The sequence below is a fragment of the Phyllopteryx taeniolatus genome, chromosome 4 (genome assembly GCF_024500385.1).
Source record: "Phyllopteryx taeniolatus isolate TA_2022b chromosome 4, UOR_Ptae_1.2, whole genome shotgun sequence".
Classification (NCBI taxonomy): Eukaryota; Metazoa; Chordata; class Actinopteri; order Syngnathiformes; family Syngnathidae; genus Phyllopteryx; species Phyllopteryx taeniolatus.
Window position 1 is genome coordinate 17,253,888 of NC_084505.1, and position 20,886 is coordinate 17,274,773.

General features: G+C 41.4%; 1 protein-coding gene across 6 annotated transcripts in view; it reads right to left on the reverse strand.

Annotated features, from left to right (window-relative positions):
- LOC133476525 (endonuclease V-like) overlaps positions 1 to 20,886 on the reverse strand; it is a 74,498-nt gene that overhangs the window by 51,485 nt on the left and 2,127 nt on the right. For all 6 annotated transcript variants that reach the window (XR_009788078.1, XR_009788075.1, XR_009788077.1 and 3 more), the window contains exons 3-7: positions 18,495 to 18,629; positions 16,262 to 16,301; positions 15,311 to 15,423; positions 13,100 to 13,168; positions 12,800 to 12,928 (exon numbers count right to left, since the gene is read on the reverse strand). Coding sequence is in view for 2 of the 6 variants with exons in the window: in XM_061770040.1 (XP_061626024.1) it covers positions 12,800 to 12,928; positions 13,100 to 13,168; positions 15,311 to 15,423; positions 16,262 to 16,301; positions 18,495 to 18,629 (486 nt within the window). In the remaining 4 variants the exon portion in view is untranslated. The remainder of the gene's footprint in view (positions 1 to 12,799; positions 12,929 to 13,099; positions 13,169 to 15,310; positions 15,424 to 16,261; positions 16,302 to 18,494; positions 18,630 to 20,886) is intronic.

Consider the following 20,886-nt stretch of genomic DNA (forward strand, 5'->3'; position numbering starts at 1 on the left):
GCAGAGACCCACGGCACTCACCTCCAAATGCATGGAGAGAGTGGTTGTAGGGGAGCTTGACACCTTGACACATCCTAGTCATTTGTTAGGATTTTATTTGTGGACTTCTCATCACCTTTTAATACAGTGAACACAAACACACAGCACAGGCTCCAAGAACTACAAGTCAACACAAAACTGGTATTATGGATTACAAATTTCTTCTTTACAAAAAAGACGAAACAAATTATAATTGTGGAAACCTGGAAAGGGAGGGGCCCATTTCACAGAAATTCCACGTCCTTTCTCGGCAGGACCCGCCCTGCTTCAAAATGTCTGTGAAATGGGCCCCTCCCTTTCCAGGTTTCCGCAATTGTAATTTGTTTCATCTTTTTGTAAAAGTGTTTCTGCTTTTGTGTTTGTGTTTCCTGAAATGTTAAATTGTTTCGTCTTTTGTTTTCGTGCTTTCTGAAATGTTAAAGTGTTTTGTTTTTGTGTTTTCTGAAATGTTAAAGTGTTTCGTGTTTTGTTTTTGTGTTTCCTGAAATGTTCGTGTTTTGTCTTTTGTTAATGTGTTTCCTGAAATGTTAAAGTGTTTCGTGTTTTGTTTTTGTGTTTCCTGAAATGTTCGTGTTTTGTCTTTTGTTAATGTGTTTCCTGAAATGTTAGTGTTTCGTCTTATGTTTTTGTGTTTCCTGAAATGTTAAAGTGTTTCGTGTTTTGTTTTTGTGTTTCCTGAAATGTTAAAGTGTTCCGTCTTTTGTTTTTGTGTGTTTTCTGAAATGTTACAGTGTTTCACGATTTGTTATATTGTTTTGCGCTTTCTGGCCACCGACCGTACATGAGGCTTATTTCCATTGCTCAATTGCTCAGGGTGCAGTTTGGGTACAGTATATTATTCAACCACCATCAAAGTTCATCCATCCACTTTCTGAGCCGCTTCTCCTCACTATGGTCGCGGGCGTGCTGGAGCCTATCCCAGCTATCATCGGGCAGGAGGCGGGGTACACCCTGAACTGGTTGCCAGCCAATCGCAGGGCACATACAAACAAACAACCATTTGCACTCACATCCACACCTACAGGCAATTTAGAGTCTCCAATTCATGCATGTTTTTGGGATGTGGGAGGAAACCGGAGTGCCCGGAGAAAACCCCCGCAGGCACGGGGAGAACATGCAAACTCCACACTGGCGGGGCCGGGGATTGAACCCCAGTCCTCAGAACTGTGAGGCTGACGCTCTAACCAGTCGGCCGCCGTGTCGCCCATCAAAGTTCAAAGAGGAAAATAAGTGACATCAACACAACATTCATTCAAAGACAACTGCAGTGTGAATGCCTCCTCTGCTGTTATGATTGTGTGCAGGAAAAGGTAGTAATAGCACACTATCAAAGTTGTCATAAATTGTAAAGTTAAAGACCAGACCATCCATCAAACCATGTTCCATACTGCTTACACCTTGCAGTGTCATGGGGAGCTGGAGAAAAGAGCTGGGGTACAGACTAGACTGATCACCAGTCAATCTCAGAATTTACACATAAAGACAGCCGATCCTTCTCACTCACAGTTAAGGAAGGAAATAATACACAGAGAAACCACACAAGCACAAAACACTGAAACTCTGCACAATCCAACCCACAGGCAAAACTGTGAGATGGCAGTGCTCAAAATAAGACTGCAGCCTACTGATTCTTGTTGAGAAACATGAGCATATCTACAAGTTGTATATGTGAATCCAGTCCAGTCACAATCAGCAGGTGAAAACAAGTGTTACAAAGGTACCAATGTGTGGAGATGCAGAAGCATTAATACACAGCTAATGGCTTATTTATAATCAACTTTAAATGTTGGTTTGAAATGGTCCAACTCCAGCCTTGCCTTGCACTACTAAGTTTACGGTTGTATGATTTCTTTACTGAATTCAAATTATTTATACTCGATTTCAATTGCATCCTAAAGTACATTTTCAGTTCAAAAGTCTCTCCAACTGTACACCAGCTGTCATTAATCTAATTGTCTCAATCCCAAATCCTTTTTGACCCCATCAGTCAACTCAAACCCTGCCTTTACTGCTTCAAGACAAAGGTATGCTGTGATATGCAGTATATCAATATTGACATATTTACAGGCATCTTTTGGCTGTATTTAATGGCCACAAAGTGAGAGCAGCGTACTGAAAAAGGGGGAAATAAGGGATGTGTTTATGCAGAGTGAATAAAAGGCCACAAGCAAACAGATGTGCGCTGCTGGCTCTTTGCAGTAGCTTTGAGTGCTGTCAGGCAACACACACACAGATGACCAGAGGTCCAGTGGCCCGGGCCAAGTATTTATCGTTTAGCACTACAAAAGCCCATAAACCAGGCAGCTCTGCTTGTCTGCTCCTTTGCTTCTCCTCTCCATTGTGCCTCCCTCTTTCCAGATTATTTTTTTTTCATTGGAATCCACCTTCCTAAATGTTGGTTCAAGCAAAATCATTTGAATAACTGAAATCATTAGGTTTGCCTTCAGGTATAATGAAAATTGTGCCCAGTGCCACCCACCACACTTAACCCCAAGAAGGCCTAGAGTCCAGTGGCTGCAGCTCCAGAATGTCAGACAGCCATACATTAACATTTAGACAGCCTCAAGGCCCAAAGGAAATGTCCGATTTAAATCAATCACACCCTTTTGGTACATTTAGAAAAGTTCCAAAAGTAGTCTGGTACATCTGGCAGCAAAGGAGCCATGATGTCAATCTTAAATGATATTTTAACCTCTCAGTCATAATAATATCATAATATCATAATAAATATTTTGAATTCAAATAGAAGCACATCAGCATATCAAAGAGGATATCAAAAACTTTGAGTCCTTTTTGGTTACACAATTTATTATTTTAACACACAGGAGAGGACACGCACACTCCCAAAAAATATTATTATTTTTTTTACGAGTAAAGGGGTAAATTATGTCATTTCAACACGTTAAACATGTGCAACTGATGAACATGTTCAAATTAAGTAAATTCAAAGGACTCTCTTTATCTGCAGTCGCAGCCATGTGCTACATGTTCGGGGGATTCGTCCACCATCCCTGTCGTCTCCGACGCAATTACGCTCCAACAACCGGCTGCTGCTGCTCCCGTGCAGACTGATCAAAAGAGTCCTTTGAATTTACTTAATTTGAACATGTACATCGGTTGCATGTGATTAAAATGTGTTAAAATGACATAATTTACCCCTCTTCTCCTAAAAAAAAAAAAAAAAAAAAGTCATTTTAACACATTTCAATCATGTGCAAGCAATGTAGATGTTCGAATTAAATAAATTCAAAGGACTCTTTTTGTTCAGTGCATGTGCTGGAGTCACGAAGCGATTGTGAGGGCAATAGGCAGCATAAATGATCGCTTTGATCAATTAATAGGTGTCCTCACAAATATCAGTGATTCATTAAATACACTGGTTAACAAATGAATTCTGGGTCCTTGCCTCAATTACATTGTTGAAATTAAATGTTGCCGGGATTTAATTGCTCATCAGTGCTAATTGTTTGTGTGTCTCTGATGTGCAGATTTATGATAACAGTTTCCCATCATCACCTCTAAGTGTCGCCAAAGCACCAAAAGCTGTAGAAACGTGCGTACGCCAGCCAAGCAGTTGGCGTGAAGCACCGCACATTTCCACGGTCATTTCACTCTTGATACATCTGACCTATGCCGTGAAAAAGAACGTACGCCACGTTTTTGTGAGTACGCACCTTTTGTACATGAGGCCCCAGGAGAATAGTAAAACACAGTAAGCATACTCACCGCAGAAACTGCTGTAGGGCACAGCTCTCGCCCAGATACTCACCTGCCACCCCACCAGGCCCCGCCTCTTAAATACACATGCATGTACACATATACTGGTTGGTTTTTGTGCTGAAATATGTTTACAATATGTTTAAAAGCTGTGCTCTCGTAGGTTTAAGTGTGTTTTAATCCGTTTGCATCTGTTTAAAGTGTGTGGGAGGGGTAAAACTATGAACATAATTCTAAATATTTTTAGTCTTTATTCCTGATTTACACCCATTGCAGGTTGGTCGGAAACATAGCCCCTGCGATAAATGGGCGTTCACTGTACAGTAATCTGTAATTTATCACTATGGTTTACACATCAGTTCAAAAATGTTGCTTCTACTTCTTCTTTTATTGCACATATCGATATATTATCTAGCAGCAAAATGCATCCTGATGCAAACAATTCTCACGTTCAGTGTGTCAACTGTCCACCTTGAAATCTACTTGTCTTTCTTGGCACAAGGCTCAACTCAACACAAAATTCTGTTTATAACTTTTTGAGCAATTGTGTTCACTCTCAGGCAAAACAAACACCAGCAAAATAACTCTGTTGGTGACAGTTACAAATGAGGAAAGACTGATCCATGAGATCACAAACAGGCACTGAAAGGACACTTCAAAGTGCCGTTTTCAATCAAACTTTGCTTTCTAACTTTACAATAAACTGAATAAAGACATGAGGAGAAGCAGTACAGAAACTGGATGGATGGATGGACAGATGAACCCCTGTAAAGATTTGTTGTCTTTTTTCCCCCCTTTTTTTAAATTGTTGCCCTTGTTAGTAATTATTAATTCTCGAGTTTTTTGTGTGTTTATCCAGTCACATTTGCAGTCATGGAGGACTGTGTGCACGTTTCGCAGTATCGGCTACTTTTAGAACTGCAGAGGTGAGAGCACAACCAAAAATATGCAAGACATGCTGCTCTAAATTATTCAGAAAGTAGCAGAGAGGAAATGAGATGGATGGATGGATGGATGGCGATGGCGATGGCTGGAAGAATAAAAGACAGTCATGACATGACAGTCATCCGAGCAAGAAAACTATACCATACACACACACACGCAACCATGACCGATGACACAGAGGTGCACACACTCTTCAAGGTGCAGAGCCAATACTTGAATCCGCTGGTCAAAGTGGCCACAAAACAAAAATGTGGGGGAAAAGTAATTCTTCAATTCTCAGGAGAAATGCATTGTAAACTTTAATATATTCATAACACACACATCGGCAAAGGTTCTTCCCAAAACAAAACATGTTGCATTTCCCCTCCTCTTCTCACCACATGTATACCCACCCACTATGAATTCCTCAATGTCTTTCATTCCGTTCATGCAGGCTTCCCAGTACCCATCACTCGCATTCAAATTCCATCTGTTTTTGGAATCTGGCTGTGCAGCTGCTTTTACATTTCCTGTCTCTGCCTGGAACCTGGGCTGCATGGAAACCCAAGAAGGAGGCACGCTAATTGCTTCTCAGCAGGGAGGTTGTACACATCCAATATCCAAAGAGCCTTTCAGTATTGGAAAGAAGCCTTTCTTCGAGTGTGAGAAAGATTGTGTTGAGCCATGGATAAGCAGCAGCAAGACAAAAACCCAAGTAAAACACAGTAAAGCGTTTCACTGACATTTCAAATAGCAAATACAGTGGTGCCTTGAGACATGAGTTCATTTGTTCCTTGACTATGCTTGTAACTCAAAACACATATTGCAAATCTTTCTCATCTCTCTCCATTGAAATGAATGAAAATGACATTAATCCATCCCAATCCCCCCACAAATAATTGTAATGTGTTTTCAATGAGGAAAAATAGCCCTCTATAATAATATCCAGTATAAAAACATATATTAATGACATAATTAAATAAAATGAAAAAGAATTAGGCGGAAGGGTGGACAACTGGTTAGCACATCTGCCTCACAGTTCTGAGGACACGGGTTCCAATCCGGCCTCGCCTGTGTGGAGTTTGCATCTTCTCCCCGTGCCATGCATGGTAGGTTAATTAAAAACTCTAACTTGCCCGTAGGTGTGAACGTGAGTGCGGATGGATGTTTGTATATATGTGCCCTGCGATTGGCTGGTGACCAGTTCAGGGTGTACCCCGCCTTTCGCCCAAAGTTAGCTGGGATAGGCTCCAGCACACCCGCGATCCTAGTGAGGATAAGCGGTGCGGAAGATGAATGAATGAATAAAAAGAATCGAAGTTTTTGTCACACCTTTTATTTCAATTGTGGTGCTCATTATGGGGTGTGCACCTTGGCCACCAGGGTGCAGTGCAAGACAGACATATGGATATATTATACTGGAGGCTCAGCTCCTCTCATGTCTTCTCAGTGCGGCAGTAATATTAGTCGTTCTTTGCACAGGATAAAGAATATACAGCGGCTGAAATAAGTATTTAACACGTCACAATTTTTCATTAAATATATTTCCAAAGGTGCCACTGATATGAAACTTTCACCAGATGTTGGGAACAACACAAGTAATTCATACATACAAAGAAAGTAGAACAAATAAGCTCAGAAATGAAGTTGTGTGTAATAATGTGAAATTACACAGGAAAAAAGTATTGGTATTTATTTAATACTTTGTACAAAAGCCTTTGTTTGCAATGACAGCTTCAAGATGCCGCCTGCATGGAGAGACTAGTCGCATGCATTGCTCTGGTGTGATTTTGGCCCATTCCTCCACACAAGCAGTCTTCAAATCTTGAAGGTTCCGTGGGCTTCTTTTATGGAACGTGAGTTTCAGTTCTTTCCAAAGATTTTCGATTGGGGCTGGATAGCTGTTGGATTATTGATAGATTTTAGGTGTTGTCTTGGCTTTCCATGCCTTTTTGCACATCCATTTCTTCATGTGTTCAATACTTTTTCCCTGTGTCATTTCACATTTATACACACAACGTAATTTCTGAGCTTATTTGTTCTACTTTTTTTTGTATGTATGGATTACTTGGGTTGTTCCCTACATCTGGTGAAATTTCCAGGTCAGTAGCACCTTTGGATGTATATTTAGTGAGAAAAATGGTGATGTGTTAAATACTTATTTATTATTATTTTTAAAACACTAATGTGAGGAAACTATGCAAAAAAAAAAAAATAAGAATTTGAGAAGGGGGCAAATACATTTTCACGGTACCGTAGATGCTAATTGTTAGCCTGTGTGCCTATGGAGTTTCCCATTGTATGTTAGTATTCAGGTAGTGGTTGCTTTAAATGCACAAGAGGAAAATGTACACAGCAAGACCAATGCATCCAAGCAATGTACACAGTCAGATGGGGGGGGGGGGGGGGTCTGGAAATATGATGTTACTGTGTCTCGGAGAGCTCCTAGGAGTCTCATAACCAGGGGAGGGATGAGAGGTTGAATTGATTTCAGCGTATTGGGACAATGACCAGTAGACCAGCATCAGCCCAAGAGCATATGCCATGTGTTTCTAACCTGGATGGGTAACTATCTATTGATAGGATTTTATCATCCTGTCAAGAGTGGGCCACTTGTCACTCAATACACGCACAGAGACGTGCCAATAGGAAGGAGACAATGTATTAATGACCAGTAGTGTGTGTCATTAAGTGTTATATGCCATAAACGTTTTTTAGTTAAGGAAACTCTGTTGCTATAAGAATCAAAAGTTATGAATTTAAAGTTTAAAAAAAAAAAAAAGGGCTTGGAAATAGAATTTATCTGCATTGTAAAATATGCTTTGGAAAATTGTGGATGAAACAAGTGATGAACATCAGTCCTATAAAGATAGATTTCTCAGAAACATTTAACAAAGATGCAAACCTACGGCTATCCCTGCTTGCGAGTGACTAGGATTTTGGGGGCACAAAACTGTCATTTCACCCACAACTTCCGAGGGAATTAGACTTCTAATTACGATTCTTCAACTTGTTTTAATAACGCTCAATAACAGCACAGTCACTCAATGCAGCCATTTGTCAAGTTGGGATCGGATTTATAGGCTTGCCAATTTAATGTCTAAACTTAATTTGTTTAGGTAAATTTGAAAAAAAAAAAAATCCTGGGGGGAACCAAAACACTTGATCAGTATTTCATTTTTTCTGCAAGATCAAATGAAAGGTCTTTAACAGAAATGCAATGATATGGTATTGGTTTGATGGCGTCGTCTGCAGACACTTTCCAAGCATCTGAAAAGATTGCAATTATGTCATTCCTACACTGCTCACAGCTCCCGAGGGGCATAGAGTATACTGTACTGTATGTATGGTGTCTGGGGATTGTTCAGTGAAGCCAAGAGAAATGCTGTGATTTATTCAACAGCTTCCTTGATTGATAACCATCTTTGGGATTTTCATCTCATTTCAATTAAACCTCATTTCTTTGTACAGTATTTAGAAAATGAAACAGTGAAAGATGTTCTTTTTAATATCATGGATAGGTAATAGCAACGACACTATACTCAACGTTTAAACTAATGAACGTAAAAGAAGAGACAGTAGGACTTGTTTGGGATGGATGAGCTATTATGGAAGCATTCACACAGAATTCCATACAGCTTGTATTGAAGTAAATTCTATTATAGTATTTAATGCAGACAGGTTTTGCTCTATTTGGTTCCAGGAGAGACCCAAGCAAATATATGACAGTGTTTTAAAACCACATAAACTGATCAAATCACATTGTATTTTGACAAATACTTTGTAGCTATGACACATCTTCCTTTTAGAGGAGCGAGAAAATCATCGACTCACGCACAAGCGCTTTCTGATGTCTTATTCAGTCTTTCACTGCCACAAGCCAAGTGTTGAGAATAATAAAAACAGAAAACAAGAAATGACTTGAGATTATTGCGTGAGCATCCTCCACTTCGTTTACTTTCTCTTGGGCTTTATTGTGAGAAACATGCGATGGAGACAAGTGTGAGAATCTAAAGGTGTGGGAGACATTCTGCTGCAGTGTGCATTCACCCATCAACCTTCACTGCAGGATTTCACCATGATGTCATTTTTCCTTTCATCTTTTCTCTCTTCCAATCCCTCATTGGGCTGAATGTAGAAGGAGGGGTTTATTTCAGTTGTGATATAAGCGGAGAGACAGAAGGGTTAAATTGTACTACTGTGCAGTGATCAATTACCATCTCTTACATTAATAACGCAAACTGAGAAATGCAGTAATAGTTAGAGACATCATTTGTAACCTTTAAAAAATTCAAAAGAAAACTTCCAACTGTGGATTCTTTCAATAATGACACACTTCCATCTCTTAATAGAACACGTGACTGATTTCAGATACCAGTCAGTTCTGACACAAATTACAAAGGCTTTCTGCAAGAAATCTGAAAAGGAAAATGAATTTCACCTTTCAACACCCCAAAGTATACATCTAGGTCAACAAAAGAGTTGCTTTTGCAGAAGATGAGAATGGAATGGCCCCGACCAGACCCTGAATCAAGATCTGAATGCAACTGAAAAGGGAGATCAGCAATCAGACACATTTACTGCGCTTTCACAGGAACAGGTGGCAAATATTTCAAAGTCAAGTTGAGCCAAGCTGATGGACTCCCATGGCAAATGTACAAATGTTTGCAATCCAAGGGTTTCCTCATTTTTTTTCTCACGGACACACTTTTAACATCACAAGACTTTCTATGTTGGGTTTCAAATGATGTTGATATAAGAATCCGTTTTGTACCATGATACAAACAGTGGTGTCGCTGTTGTTGGTTAACCACCAAGACAAACCCACAGCACAGTCTGCCGCAACACGTTAAGGAATCTGCAGCTTTTCAATCAAATGAGTGTGCACATGGAGACATGCACCTGAATATAAATGTACGTTATTAACATATATTTATCCTGTTCATATGATTAATTTCTAGATCCACACAAAACACCAATGCTTCCAGCCATTCAGTCTGACTTACATCTTTTGCCACGATTTGATATTTCACATAGGCTATCTAAACTGACACTCACAAAAACTGTGGAAAGTGTAGTCAGCGATAAAGACAAAATCCTACAATATATTTGTGAAAGACATACAGAGGTGAGAAATGAAGCCTGGCACAGGAGAAACAATATTTGGGAACAAGTGTTAAAAAAAAGCAGCGTCAGTAGAGTGGACAAAAGAAGGTTAAAGTACCCCTTTTTTGTCTGCTCTCCAAGTTCAGCCAGGCTGTTGCCGCTCCTACCACTGCTAAAGACGCCTTCCTTCACTCCCCTCCCACCAGCTAAACAAATCACGATTACCCTTTGATGAAAGAAACACACATACAGGCAGGGATGAGTTTGCTACTGCTGCTGCTTTTTAAACGTGTGTGCGTGAGCTTTCATTGCAGTGGAAAGTAAAACGGACGCTGAAGTGTGGGAACACAGCACAGCCTAGTGGAAGCAAGTGGCTGAAAAGGCAGCATGGAGGGATCAGTTCACCTCCACCAAACCATGTTTTACCTCCTACTGAAAAACGTGGGTGTTTTAATAAGACCTGATGCTGTCAATGCAATATCTTAGTTGACTGTTCTCATGAGAGCTGTAAAACTAACAGTAGTTCTCAGTACTCACATATCTTGTTAAGAGTCATCAGCAGCTGGAATATTTCCCGTTATACACAGTGGAGATGAGTAATAGATGAGATGTAGACCATTCACAATGTAGCGCAATAATCTTACTCACCACCACAATGCAACAATTAATTTCCCTCTACTACATCTTGAATTATCTAATGTGTCATGTGACATAAAACATTTGCATTTAGCGGTCACTGTAACAGAGATAACAGAAGAATTTGCATTTCTTTTTACTAAATTGTCTTCGATGCTTCCGTCTGTGATGTCATTACCTTGATTGAATCTAAAACAATACCTGCTCTTTCACCCTAATCTGATTTATCCCATTGAAAAGCACATCAAATTACCCCCCAAATTGGCCAAAGAAGACAGAAAGCAAGGAAATTACTAATTAGCAAATGGTACGTTTGGTAACACTGCAAGTGTCAACAATCTGCTTGTTTGTCCCCTCAAAGGACTGTAATGTCATCATCTTGAGGCTTGACAAAATGGATTGGCAAGGGGATTTTCAAAACCCTTGAAAATGTACTTCTTTTGGATTATTTTTTTCAAATGTATTGGGAGATTTAGATCTCTCGTAAAAATATGTATTTGAACCTCAGAGGATTAAGAATGGTGCTTGAAGCGCACAATTAGTTGCCGTCCCTGGTTTCCCTGGTTTATTTTAGCTGTCTTTTTCATCTATTTAAAGCCCGTTTTGTCGGCACGGTGGACTACTGGTTAGCACCTCTGCCTCACAGTTCTGGGGACCGGGGTTCAAATCCCGGCCCCGCCTGTGTGGAGTTTGCATGTTCTCCCCGTGCCTGGGTGGCTTTTCTCCGGGCCTGCGGTTTCCTCCCACATCCCAAAAACATGCGTGGTAGGTTGATTGAAGACTCTAAATTGCCCGTAGGTGTGAATGTGAGTGCGAATGGTTGTTTGTTTCTATGTGCCCTGCGATTGGCTGGCGACCGGTTCAGGGTGTACCCCGCCTCCCGCCCAAAAATAGCTGGGATAGGCTCCCGCAGCCCGTGACCCTCGTGAGGATAAGCGGTAAAGAAGATTTAAAGCCCTTTTTAGTTTGCATTTTATACATTATTAGTCACAACCATTGTTTGTATCTTGCCTTTTCTATCCATCCAATTAGCTCCCGGTTTCTCATGTATCCTAAAACCTGTCTTGTCATGACTGTTTTCTATTTAGTACCTGGGTTCTAGGGCTGCATGATTATGGCCAAAATGACAATCACTATTATTTTTATCAATATTGTAATGACGATTATTAATCACGATTACTCCATATTGAAGAGAAAACATCTGTATTCTTATTGCACTACGTTTCAACAGACAATATGCAAAACGTTTTCAGTGCAAAATGAAATTTTAAACAAGAACAAATGATTGATAATAAAAAAATTAAAAAAAACTTCCCCAAAAATTTCAAATTTACCAGGGGCTAACTGAATATGTGCTATTAAGTGCAATCACGAAATGCAACTCAATGGAAGCAAATATAGTTTATACATAAAAGGCAATAACATTAGGGTGCGAGCAGTGACTTTTCATTTGAAAATTCCCGTCAATATAGTGAATTGTCAAGGACAGGTACGGCTCCATTGTTCTGCTTGACCATAGGTCAGTCGTGGTCGCAAAACTCAACAGTTGTGATTTCCCTCTCTATTTACCCCTGGCATTTTTCATACAGTGTCGGTAATGTCAATTTGGAGAAATAACTGCGTGAGTGGGTCACATATTTCTTGCCCTGTGTTTTGCTAATTTTTCTGCCTTTTTTCAGATTAGTAATGCTACTCTGCCAGGCAGAGTGCTGCAATCATCAATTGCCCTGAATCTAAACATGTCCAGAAAAAGGATGTTGATCCCCTTTCAAGGCACTAGTTCCTCACCTGGCGGCACGGTGGACGACTGGTTAGAGCGTCAGCCTCACAGTTCTGAGGTGCGGGGTTCAATCCCCGTCCCCGCCTGTGTGGAGTTTGCATGTTCTCCCCGTGCCTGCGTGGGTTTTCTCCGGGCACTCCGGTTTCCTCCCGCATCCCAAAAACATGCATGAATTGGAGACTCTAAATTGCCCGTAGGCATGACTGTGAGTGCAAATGGTTTCTATGAGTGAGTGCAAATGGTTTCTATGTTTGTTTCTATGTGCCGTGCGATTGGCTGGCAACCAGTTCAGGGTGTACCCCGCCTCCTGCCCGATGACAGCTGGGATAGGCTCCAGCACGCCCGCGACCCTAGTGAGGAGAAGCGGCTCAGAAAATGGATGGATGGATATGTTGAACTCTTAATCATGTTTCATTGGTATCATGGATGTGGTTGTGAACTTAACACAACGTTAACGCTTAGCTTTCAGTTGCAGGATGCATGATGTCCCGTGTTCAAAGTGTACCTCCATGTAGATAATAAATTCCAAAATGGTAGCTGTTGGCTCACTGATTTAGTAGGTAACGAGTGTGTGTGCACATGAATGTTCTTTGGTACCTGTCTGATTGGCTCCGGGACTCTGAAGCGGCTGCAAGAGTGTGTGAGCTTCACAGCAGTATCCAGACTGATCTTGTGGCCAACTGACACATAGACTGGCTTGGTGCTCTTGTCTGAGCTACGCAGTGCCTGCATGAACAGTGGAGGGGTTGTGAATGAGTAAACAGGCTCCACCATTATCTCCTTTTCAAACATTTTGACAGGCAGGCTCATTTTGAATTTTTACACTTGTGATCAACTATAGAGAGGGAGTGATTGTAAGTCATTGTTTTTATTTATTTGCGCATCTGTCCTTCGCACCTTTCCAAGCACTTTACCAGAGGTTGCTATGAGTGGAAAGTTGTCTCCTCCTTTCTGCAGTGCTGAAATCTAAAATAGCAAAGAAAATATACAGGAGGTAAGAAACATATAATAGGAATAAAAAACTATTGCCAAAAGTATTCGCTCACCTGCCTTGACTCACATATGATTTTAAGTGATATCCCATTCTAAATCAATAGGGTATAATATGATGTTGGGCTACCGTTTGCAGCTATAACAGCTTCAACACTTAAAGCAAGTAAAGGATCAGAGTCAAAGCAGCAGACATTAAAAACATCATGGTTTGAATTTGCGCTAGGTTGGTGTGACAAGTGGGAAGGGGAGTTATACATACACTGGAAGTCAATCAGGATGTGACAGGACTTAAAGGGAACCTAAACAAAAATTATTAAACAATTTAAACCAGGCAAGAATACAGTGTATGTACCTGCAGACGTTGAGTGAAACATTAGCAGCTGTGACGCCAAAGCGCCAGTAGAGGAGTGCCACAGCACTCAATTGAAATGTCAGCTGACGGGTCTGCCCGTAAATCGCCTGTTATTTTTACGCAATATTAACCTATTTGAAGAGGTAAAATAGACATTGACTCAGGACATTGTGAATCGGGGGGAGAATACTTCAAAGAGCTCCTCAATTCCACCAACATGCCTTCTTATAAGGAAGCAGAGTCTGGGACCTCCAAGGTGGGCTTCTCATCTCTGGGGTTGAAGCCATCGAGGTTGTTAAAAAGCTCCTCAGTGGAAGAGACCCACACGGAGTTTCTAAAGACTCTGGATGTTGTGGGGCTGTCCTGGTTGACAGGCCTCTGCAACATCGCGTGGACATCGGGGACAGTACACCTTTCGACTGGCAGACCAGGGTGGTGGCCCCTCTTTTTAAGAAGGGGAAGCCTCCCTGGTAAACTCAGTTTGGGGGTCCATTGGCAAGTCAAATCTCAGGATTCAGAGGAGCAGTGTGGTTTTCGTCCAGGCTGTGGAACAGTGGACCAGCTGTACACACGTGTCATGATTCTGGAGTGTGCATGGGAGTTAGCTCAACCAGTCTACATGTGCTTCGTGGACTTGGAGAAGGCGTTCGACCATGTCCCACAGGGATTCCTGTGGAGGGTGCTCCGGGAATATGAGGTGCCATACTCCTTAATATGGGCTGTTCGGTCCCTGTACAACCGGTGTCAGAATTTGGTCCGTATTGATGGCAGTAAGTCGGATTCATGTCCAGTGACGGTTTGACTCCGCTAAGGCTTCCCTTTGTCACAGATTCTCTTCATAACAGTTATGGATACAATTTTAAGGTGCCGCCAAGGCTTTGAGGGGGCGTGATTTGCTGTCCTCAGTATTGCATCTCTGCTTTCTGCAGATGATGTGGTTCTGTTGGCTTCATCAAGCTGCAATCCTCCAACTCTCCCTGGTGCACTTCGCAGCTGAGTGTGAAGCGGTTAGAATGAGAACCAGCACCTTCAAATCTGAGACCATGGTACTCAGTCAGAAAAGGCTGGAGGTCCAGGTTGAGGAGGAGATCCTGTCAAGTGGAGGAGTATCTTGGGGTCTTCTTCACGGGTGAGGAAAGAATGGAGTGGCGGGATCGGTCGGTGCAGTGTCTGCAGTTATGTGGACTCTGTATCAGTCTGTCTTTGCCGAAAGGCAAAGCTTTCACATTACCTGTCGATCTGTTCGGCTGAATAAACAAGATCACGGATACAAGCAATCGACCACGCCCCCAGACAACCACCCCACCCCACCCCACAAGCCCCCCCACCACCTCCCGTCCCCTCCCATAGTGATAGCTGCAAAGACACGTTTACACCTTTTGAAACCCAAATCATTTCAGTTTACAGCAAAAACAAAGGATTTTGCCTCACTGTAACCATGTTTGGTTGCAACGGTTAATTCTGTCACTTGTCCCTCTCAGACATACATCTCTTTTTAAGAAAAGTTCAAAGTAAAATAAGAAGTTACAAGACAAAATAGAAGGGCGTCGATCTTATTATTAACTTATTAAGAACAATGACAATTGCCGAACAATAATTGAGAAACAATTAATACAAATAAAAGAAACTAAAAAAATAGCCAGAAGAGAATAACAGTCCAAAAGTCTCGCACACAACTTTTGTCGGCCACACCAATGACAAATTGCTGCATCAGGGTATCGAAAGAAACTAGAGTAAATTAATAGAGAAATGTAAGAGTTTACCTGAGACTGGTGTTCTTCATTTTTGAACACACCCTGGACCTGGAGTAGGTTCTTGGCAACACCCACACATGGCAGCCCTGACAGCACTCCAACATGACATGCCAGTCCAAATTCTGCATGATCCACACAATGGCAGCAACCACAATTCAATTCCAAAAGAGTATACATTAATGTATGATAAGAACAAAATCAAATACCCTAACATTGCCTGAAGTCCATTTGTTCCTACAAAGGTAACATGAATATAACGATATAGTCTGATTTCAGTTGGGTGTTGTTATACAGGTACATCTCAATAAATTACAATATGGTAGAAAAGTTCATTCATTTCAATACTCCTACATTATATACCAGTAGATGAATTAAACACTTGGGAATGATGGTGAATTTGGGGTTTTTGTCTGCTGTAAGCTATAATAACCAAAATTATACATCCATCCATCCATTTTCTGAGCCGCTTCTCCTCACGAGGGTCGCGGGCGTGCTGGAGCCTATCCCAGCTAACCCTGAACTGGTCGCCAGCCAATCGCAGGGCACATAGAAACAAACAACCATTCACACTCACATTCACACCTACAAGCAATTTAGAGTCTTCAATTAACCAAGCATGGATGTTTTGGGGATGTGGGGGGAAACCGGAGTACCCGGAGAAAACCCACGCAGGCACGGGGAGAACATGCAAACTCCACACAGGCGGGGCCGGGGATTGAACCCGGGTCCTCAGAACTGTGAGGCTGACGCTCTAACCAGTCGTCCACCGTGCTGCTGCCATTTTCATATTTAATCAAATTCAAAACAAGAGCCTCAAGAGAAAATATTGCTGTTTGTATCAACACGATAAGAGTGATTAACAATGTATTGGTTTTGTTGTCAATATCTTTTGGATTGGTACAGAACTGCACTGTATTAGACCGCGAGCTGAGGCTGTAGTGTCATTTGATGTTTTCTTACCTCTGTAGTGAAAGAGACCATTGCCATCCACAAACAGCACCTATTGGGACATAGACATTACAACTTTCACATTAACATTGTGAATTGATCTTAACTGTGGCCAATTTACACTATTGCCAGGGGCTTATTATCCTTGGCGTCAATCAATGATCATCATGATTATTATGTTTAACATCCATCCATCCATTTTCTGAGCCGCTTATCCTCACAAGGGTCGCGGGAGTGCTGGAGCCTATCCCAGCTAACTTCATGCAGGAGGGGAGTACACCCTGAACCGGTTGTCAGCCAATCGCAGGGCACATATAAACAAACAACCATTCGCACTCACATTCGCAGCTAGAGGCAATTTAGAGTCTTCAATTAACCTACCATGCATGTTGTTGGGAAGTGGGAGGAAACTGGAGTACCCGGAGAAAACCCACGCAGGCACGGGGAGAAGATGCAAACTCCACATGCGGAGCCGGGATTTGAACTCCAGTCCTTAGAACTGTGAGGCAGATGCGCAAACCAGTTGGCCACCGTGCCACCTATGTTTAACATCTCAATATAATTAGTTGACAATAATTTTACCTCATATTTTATTGCTTTTCCTAATTTATTGGTGACAGCTTCGTGAACCTAATGTAATTCTATATTTTTTCCATCAGCACTTTGATGTGTGTGAAGTAACCCTTAAGGGAGGTTCGGTCTGCAGTGTTTATGCTACTGTATGTTAGCGTTGGGTTAGATTTATTACCTCTGCCAAGAGCAAAGCTCAATAGAGCTTATGTTTTCACCTATGTTTATACACATAATGTATAAGTTTATTACCTCCACAACAAAAAACTTGGACTATTGCAGAAGCCATGACAACTCTGTGTCGATCCAGAGAGCACAGCCAGGAATTTATCATTGAGAAAACTCTGATCTACAGATGACAGTGAACATGGCTTCTTTTTGTCACCATATTGTAATCAAATTACTGTTACTTGCAGGACTGGAAGGGAACTTTACCATCTGTTTGAATAATTGTTCTAATTAAAATACTAAGTGGATTTTTAATTACTTTATTTAACATTTACTAATCCACATAAGGCAATTGAGAAAAGATTCTCATTTGCAATGCCGACCTGGCTGCAGACAGTAGAAAGATTGTTATAATTTTCCAGTCCCATGTAGTCGTCTCTCTCGCTTCACTTTACTTTTTAGACCCAACTCTCATCTCTATCTCCATCTCCTCCGGAATGCACTAAGCTTCACGTTGGGGGGGCGAAGCTCCTCACAGCCGTACCGTCATAGAGTGTGCAACATCGCTGACATTCTCCGCCCAACAAAAATGGGGCTGTTGTAAACACGCTGCCCACGAAGCCGCAAAACAACAAGTGCCGATACTCTACTTCGATGAATATCGCGGCCAAAAATTAAGAAAACAATCCACAATGGTTCCAGACAAAGCACACACATTAAATGACAACAAAAGGGTAGAAAAATACAAATTATAGAGAAAAATTTAAAGTTAATAAAATTAAAAAAATGTTCTGTGTGTAAGAGCTACAATGTCTCCTCATTCGCGCAATTGCACAATGATCGTGGTATATCAAACATCTCATCCGCAGACTGATGATGCAACATAGGAGGAGTTTACTTCAATAAGGTCACGGGAACCAGGGTTCAAATCAACACACTTCAGATAAAGAGACAACTACTCTACTACTTCAACCAGACTGCATTTACAGCTGTGAGAAAATGTACAAACAGCTCAGCCATTTTCCACATATTTGGCTATTGCTCCTGTTTTTCTTAAGCACTGTACATTAGAATTACAGTTGCCACGAAGCTAGGAGAGTACTGTAGATAACTGAAGAATTATCCATCCATCCATTTTACGTACCGCTTATCCTCACTAGGTTTGCTGTCGTGCTGGAGCCTATCCCAGCTATCTTCGGGCGAGAGGCCGGGCACACCCTGAACTGGTCCCCAGTTCGCACTCACATTCACACCTAAGGGCAATTTAGAGTCTCTAATCAACCTACCATGCAGGTTTTTGGGATGTGGGAGGATACCGTAGTACCCGGAGAAAACCCGCAAAGGCACGGGGAGAACATGCAAACTCCGCACAGGGGAGGCCGGATTTTGAACTGTGAGGTAGATGTGCTAACCAGTCGTACACCGTGCCGCCGTGAAGAATTATGTTCAAATTAATTTCTTTTCACAATGTATAGAACACTATAGTATTTCACAAATGTGAGCTGACCTGAGGCAGAAGAGTGGGCTTGTCCCTTTCAAGCCGCTGCAGAGCATCCAAGAGGAAAGGGGTTTCTCTGAAGGCTAGAAAGCCTGCCATGTAGGGGGCTGTTAGGGTCACCATCTGACTGTCCTCATAGAGCACCTGAGAGGAAGCAAGCAGTCAAAAAGACTTCATATGACTGCAAATACACCTGGAACTACAATTTCAAACAAAATATTAACTTGACACAAATTATTGTTGGGGGGGGGGGGGGGCTTTATTTGATGAGGTATCCAGTTTACAATCATGTATTTACAGCCAAATTTGGCCCACGATGTAATTATATTTGGCCCGCAAAACCATATCAAATGCGTATTAGAGCTGGCCCGCCAGTATATAGCACATGCGCCACTAATATTACAAATCCCAGAATGCTTTGCTAGTGTGTTGGCCCATCAGTCGAGACCGGCGAGCGCCCCTTACCTTTCTGCTGATGTAATTAGCAACTATGCTACCAATCTCCTCGGACGAATTTACACTTCCCCTTCCCAAAAATGGCCAAACGAAAGATGCAAAACAGTTAACTTCCAAGACAGGTGGGAGGCAGATTATCTGTTCACTAAAGTAAAAGACAGACCGTGTGTGGACCAACTTGGCTGTAACAAAGAATATAAAATAATGGAATTAATGTTTTTTTAATGCCCTTTATCAACTCCTAGGCAGGGACTGTTAATAGTTTGAAGTCTGGCTTTTTTATTCTTATATTTTTGGGTTGTTTTGTTGTTTGCCTTTCAAAAAAGATTTACAAAGGTAGTTGGAGATAGCTAAATAGAAGATAGAGAGACAAAAATTCATGTTATCTATTTAAATACAAAACAACAAACAAATACCACTGATGTCTTTTATCGCAAATTTGATTTCTCATGTGTTTTGAATATTAAAGTTTGTTCATTCCAGATTCAGTGTTTAAGCAAAATTTAAGTTTGTTGTCATATGATGAACTGTAACGCTTCATTTCTGTAGAGAAGGGAAACATGCACATCGCAGTGATTTTTCATTAAATATTGAGTTTGGCCCACGACGCTGTCCCAGTTTTTAATTTTGGCCCACCGTGAATCTGAGTTTGACACCCCTGCTTTAGACTGTTTGCACCGATTTTGGATTTGAAAATCCCCGTCAATATAGTGAACTGTCAAGGAAGGGTACGTCTCTGATGTTCTGCTTGACCATTGGTCACTCATGCAGGGCCACAAACTGCAAAGAACTCGACAGTTGTGATTTCCCTATTTACTCCAGCGTTTTTTCATTACGGTCAGGCCAGGCGAAAAGTTGAAGTCAAGGCAGCCGCTACGATTGTTAATAGTGTCTTAGCGTGACATATGCAGACGGCTCATTAAATCGGGGCAGCCCAAATTGTGATCACATCCACAGGTATGAGGGTGTGCACACTTCTGCAACCACATGATCTCAGTTATTGAGTTTTACTTCTCTCTTATTTATATATATATATATATATAATCCAGTGATTCCCAACTAGTGTGCCATGAGCGCTTTTCAGGTGTGCCGTGGGAAATTATCAAATTTTACTTAGTTGCTCAAAAAAACTTTGATTTACAAGAAATAATGTATCTTTGTTCATCTATTTATGCCAGTGAGGCATAGTGACAGACAGAACAAATAAATGCTCTTCTCTTAGATGGCAGGAAGTACATACAGTAATTAATGTATCCACTTTTTGTGGCACTCTTTTTTTGTTGGTGTGCTGTGAGATTTTTCAATTGTAAAATATGTGCCTTGGCTCCGTAAAGGTTGGAAATCACTGATTTAATTAAATTGTGTGGGTTTCAGGTTACATTCATGGTGAAAAAGTTTTGAAAAGATTGAGTTTGGTCTCATTTTTTAATATCACAAAAACCTGGCATTTGAACGACGACGTGGAGACTTTTTATATCCATTGTAGGTTAGCAAACAAGATATTCATTCATGTGCATGGACTGGCAGACAGCCTCAGCAGACTTGTTAGCCTGACACAGTCTGACAAAACTCAGCCATCTTCATGACATGGCCAGAGGACAGAAGCAAAGTGAACCTAATTAAGGATGGATCTCCCCCTGCTAACAATGTGTGTGCCAAGCTCTCAGGCGCTGAAACAGTGGACACAACATCTCTGAAAGGCCTAGATACGGTCCTGTGAGGATCTCCCACCAGTGCTGCTGACATGGTTGGTGAGGGGCATGATAAACAAATAAATGTATTACAACAGACCCCCTGCTATATCGCGGTTCCAGCGGCCACTCTATATTTCTGACTTTTTAAGCAATCTTTTGCTGTGGGAATTTATCATTGTGCATCGTCAGTGTAGTATTACGTTGCAACGCAACATCCCGGGCAGCATCGAGGTCAAGTGGTCGAGATTCAG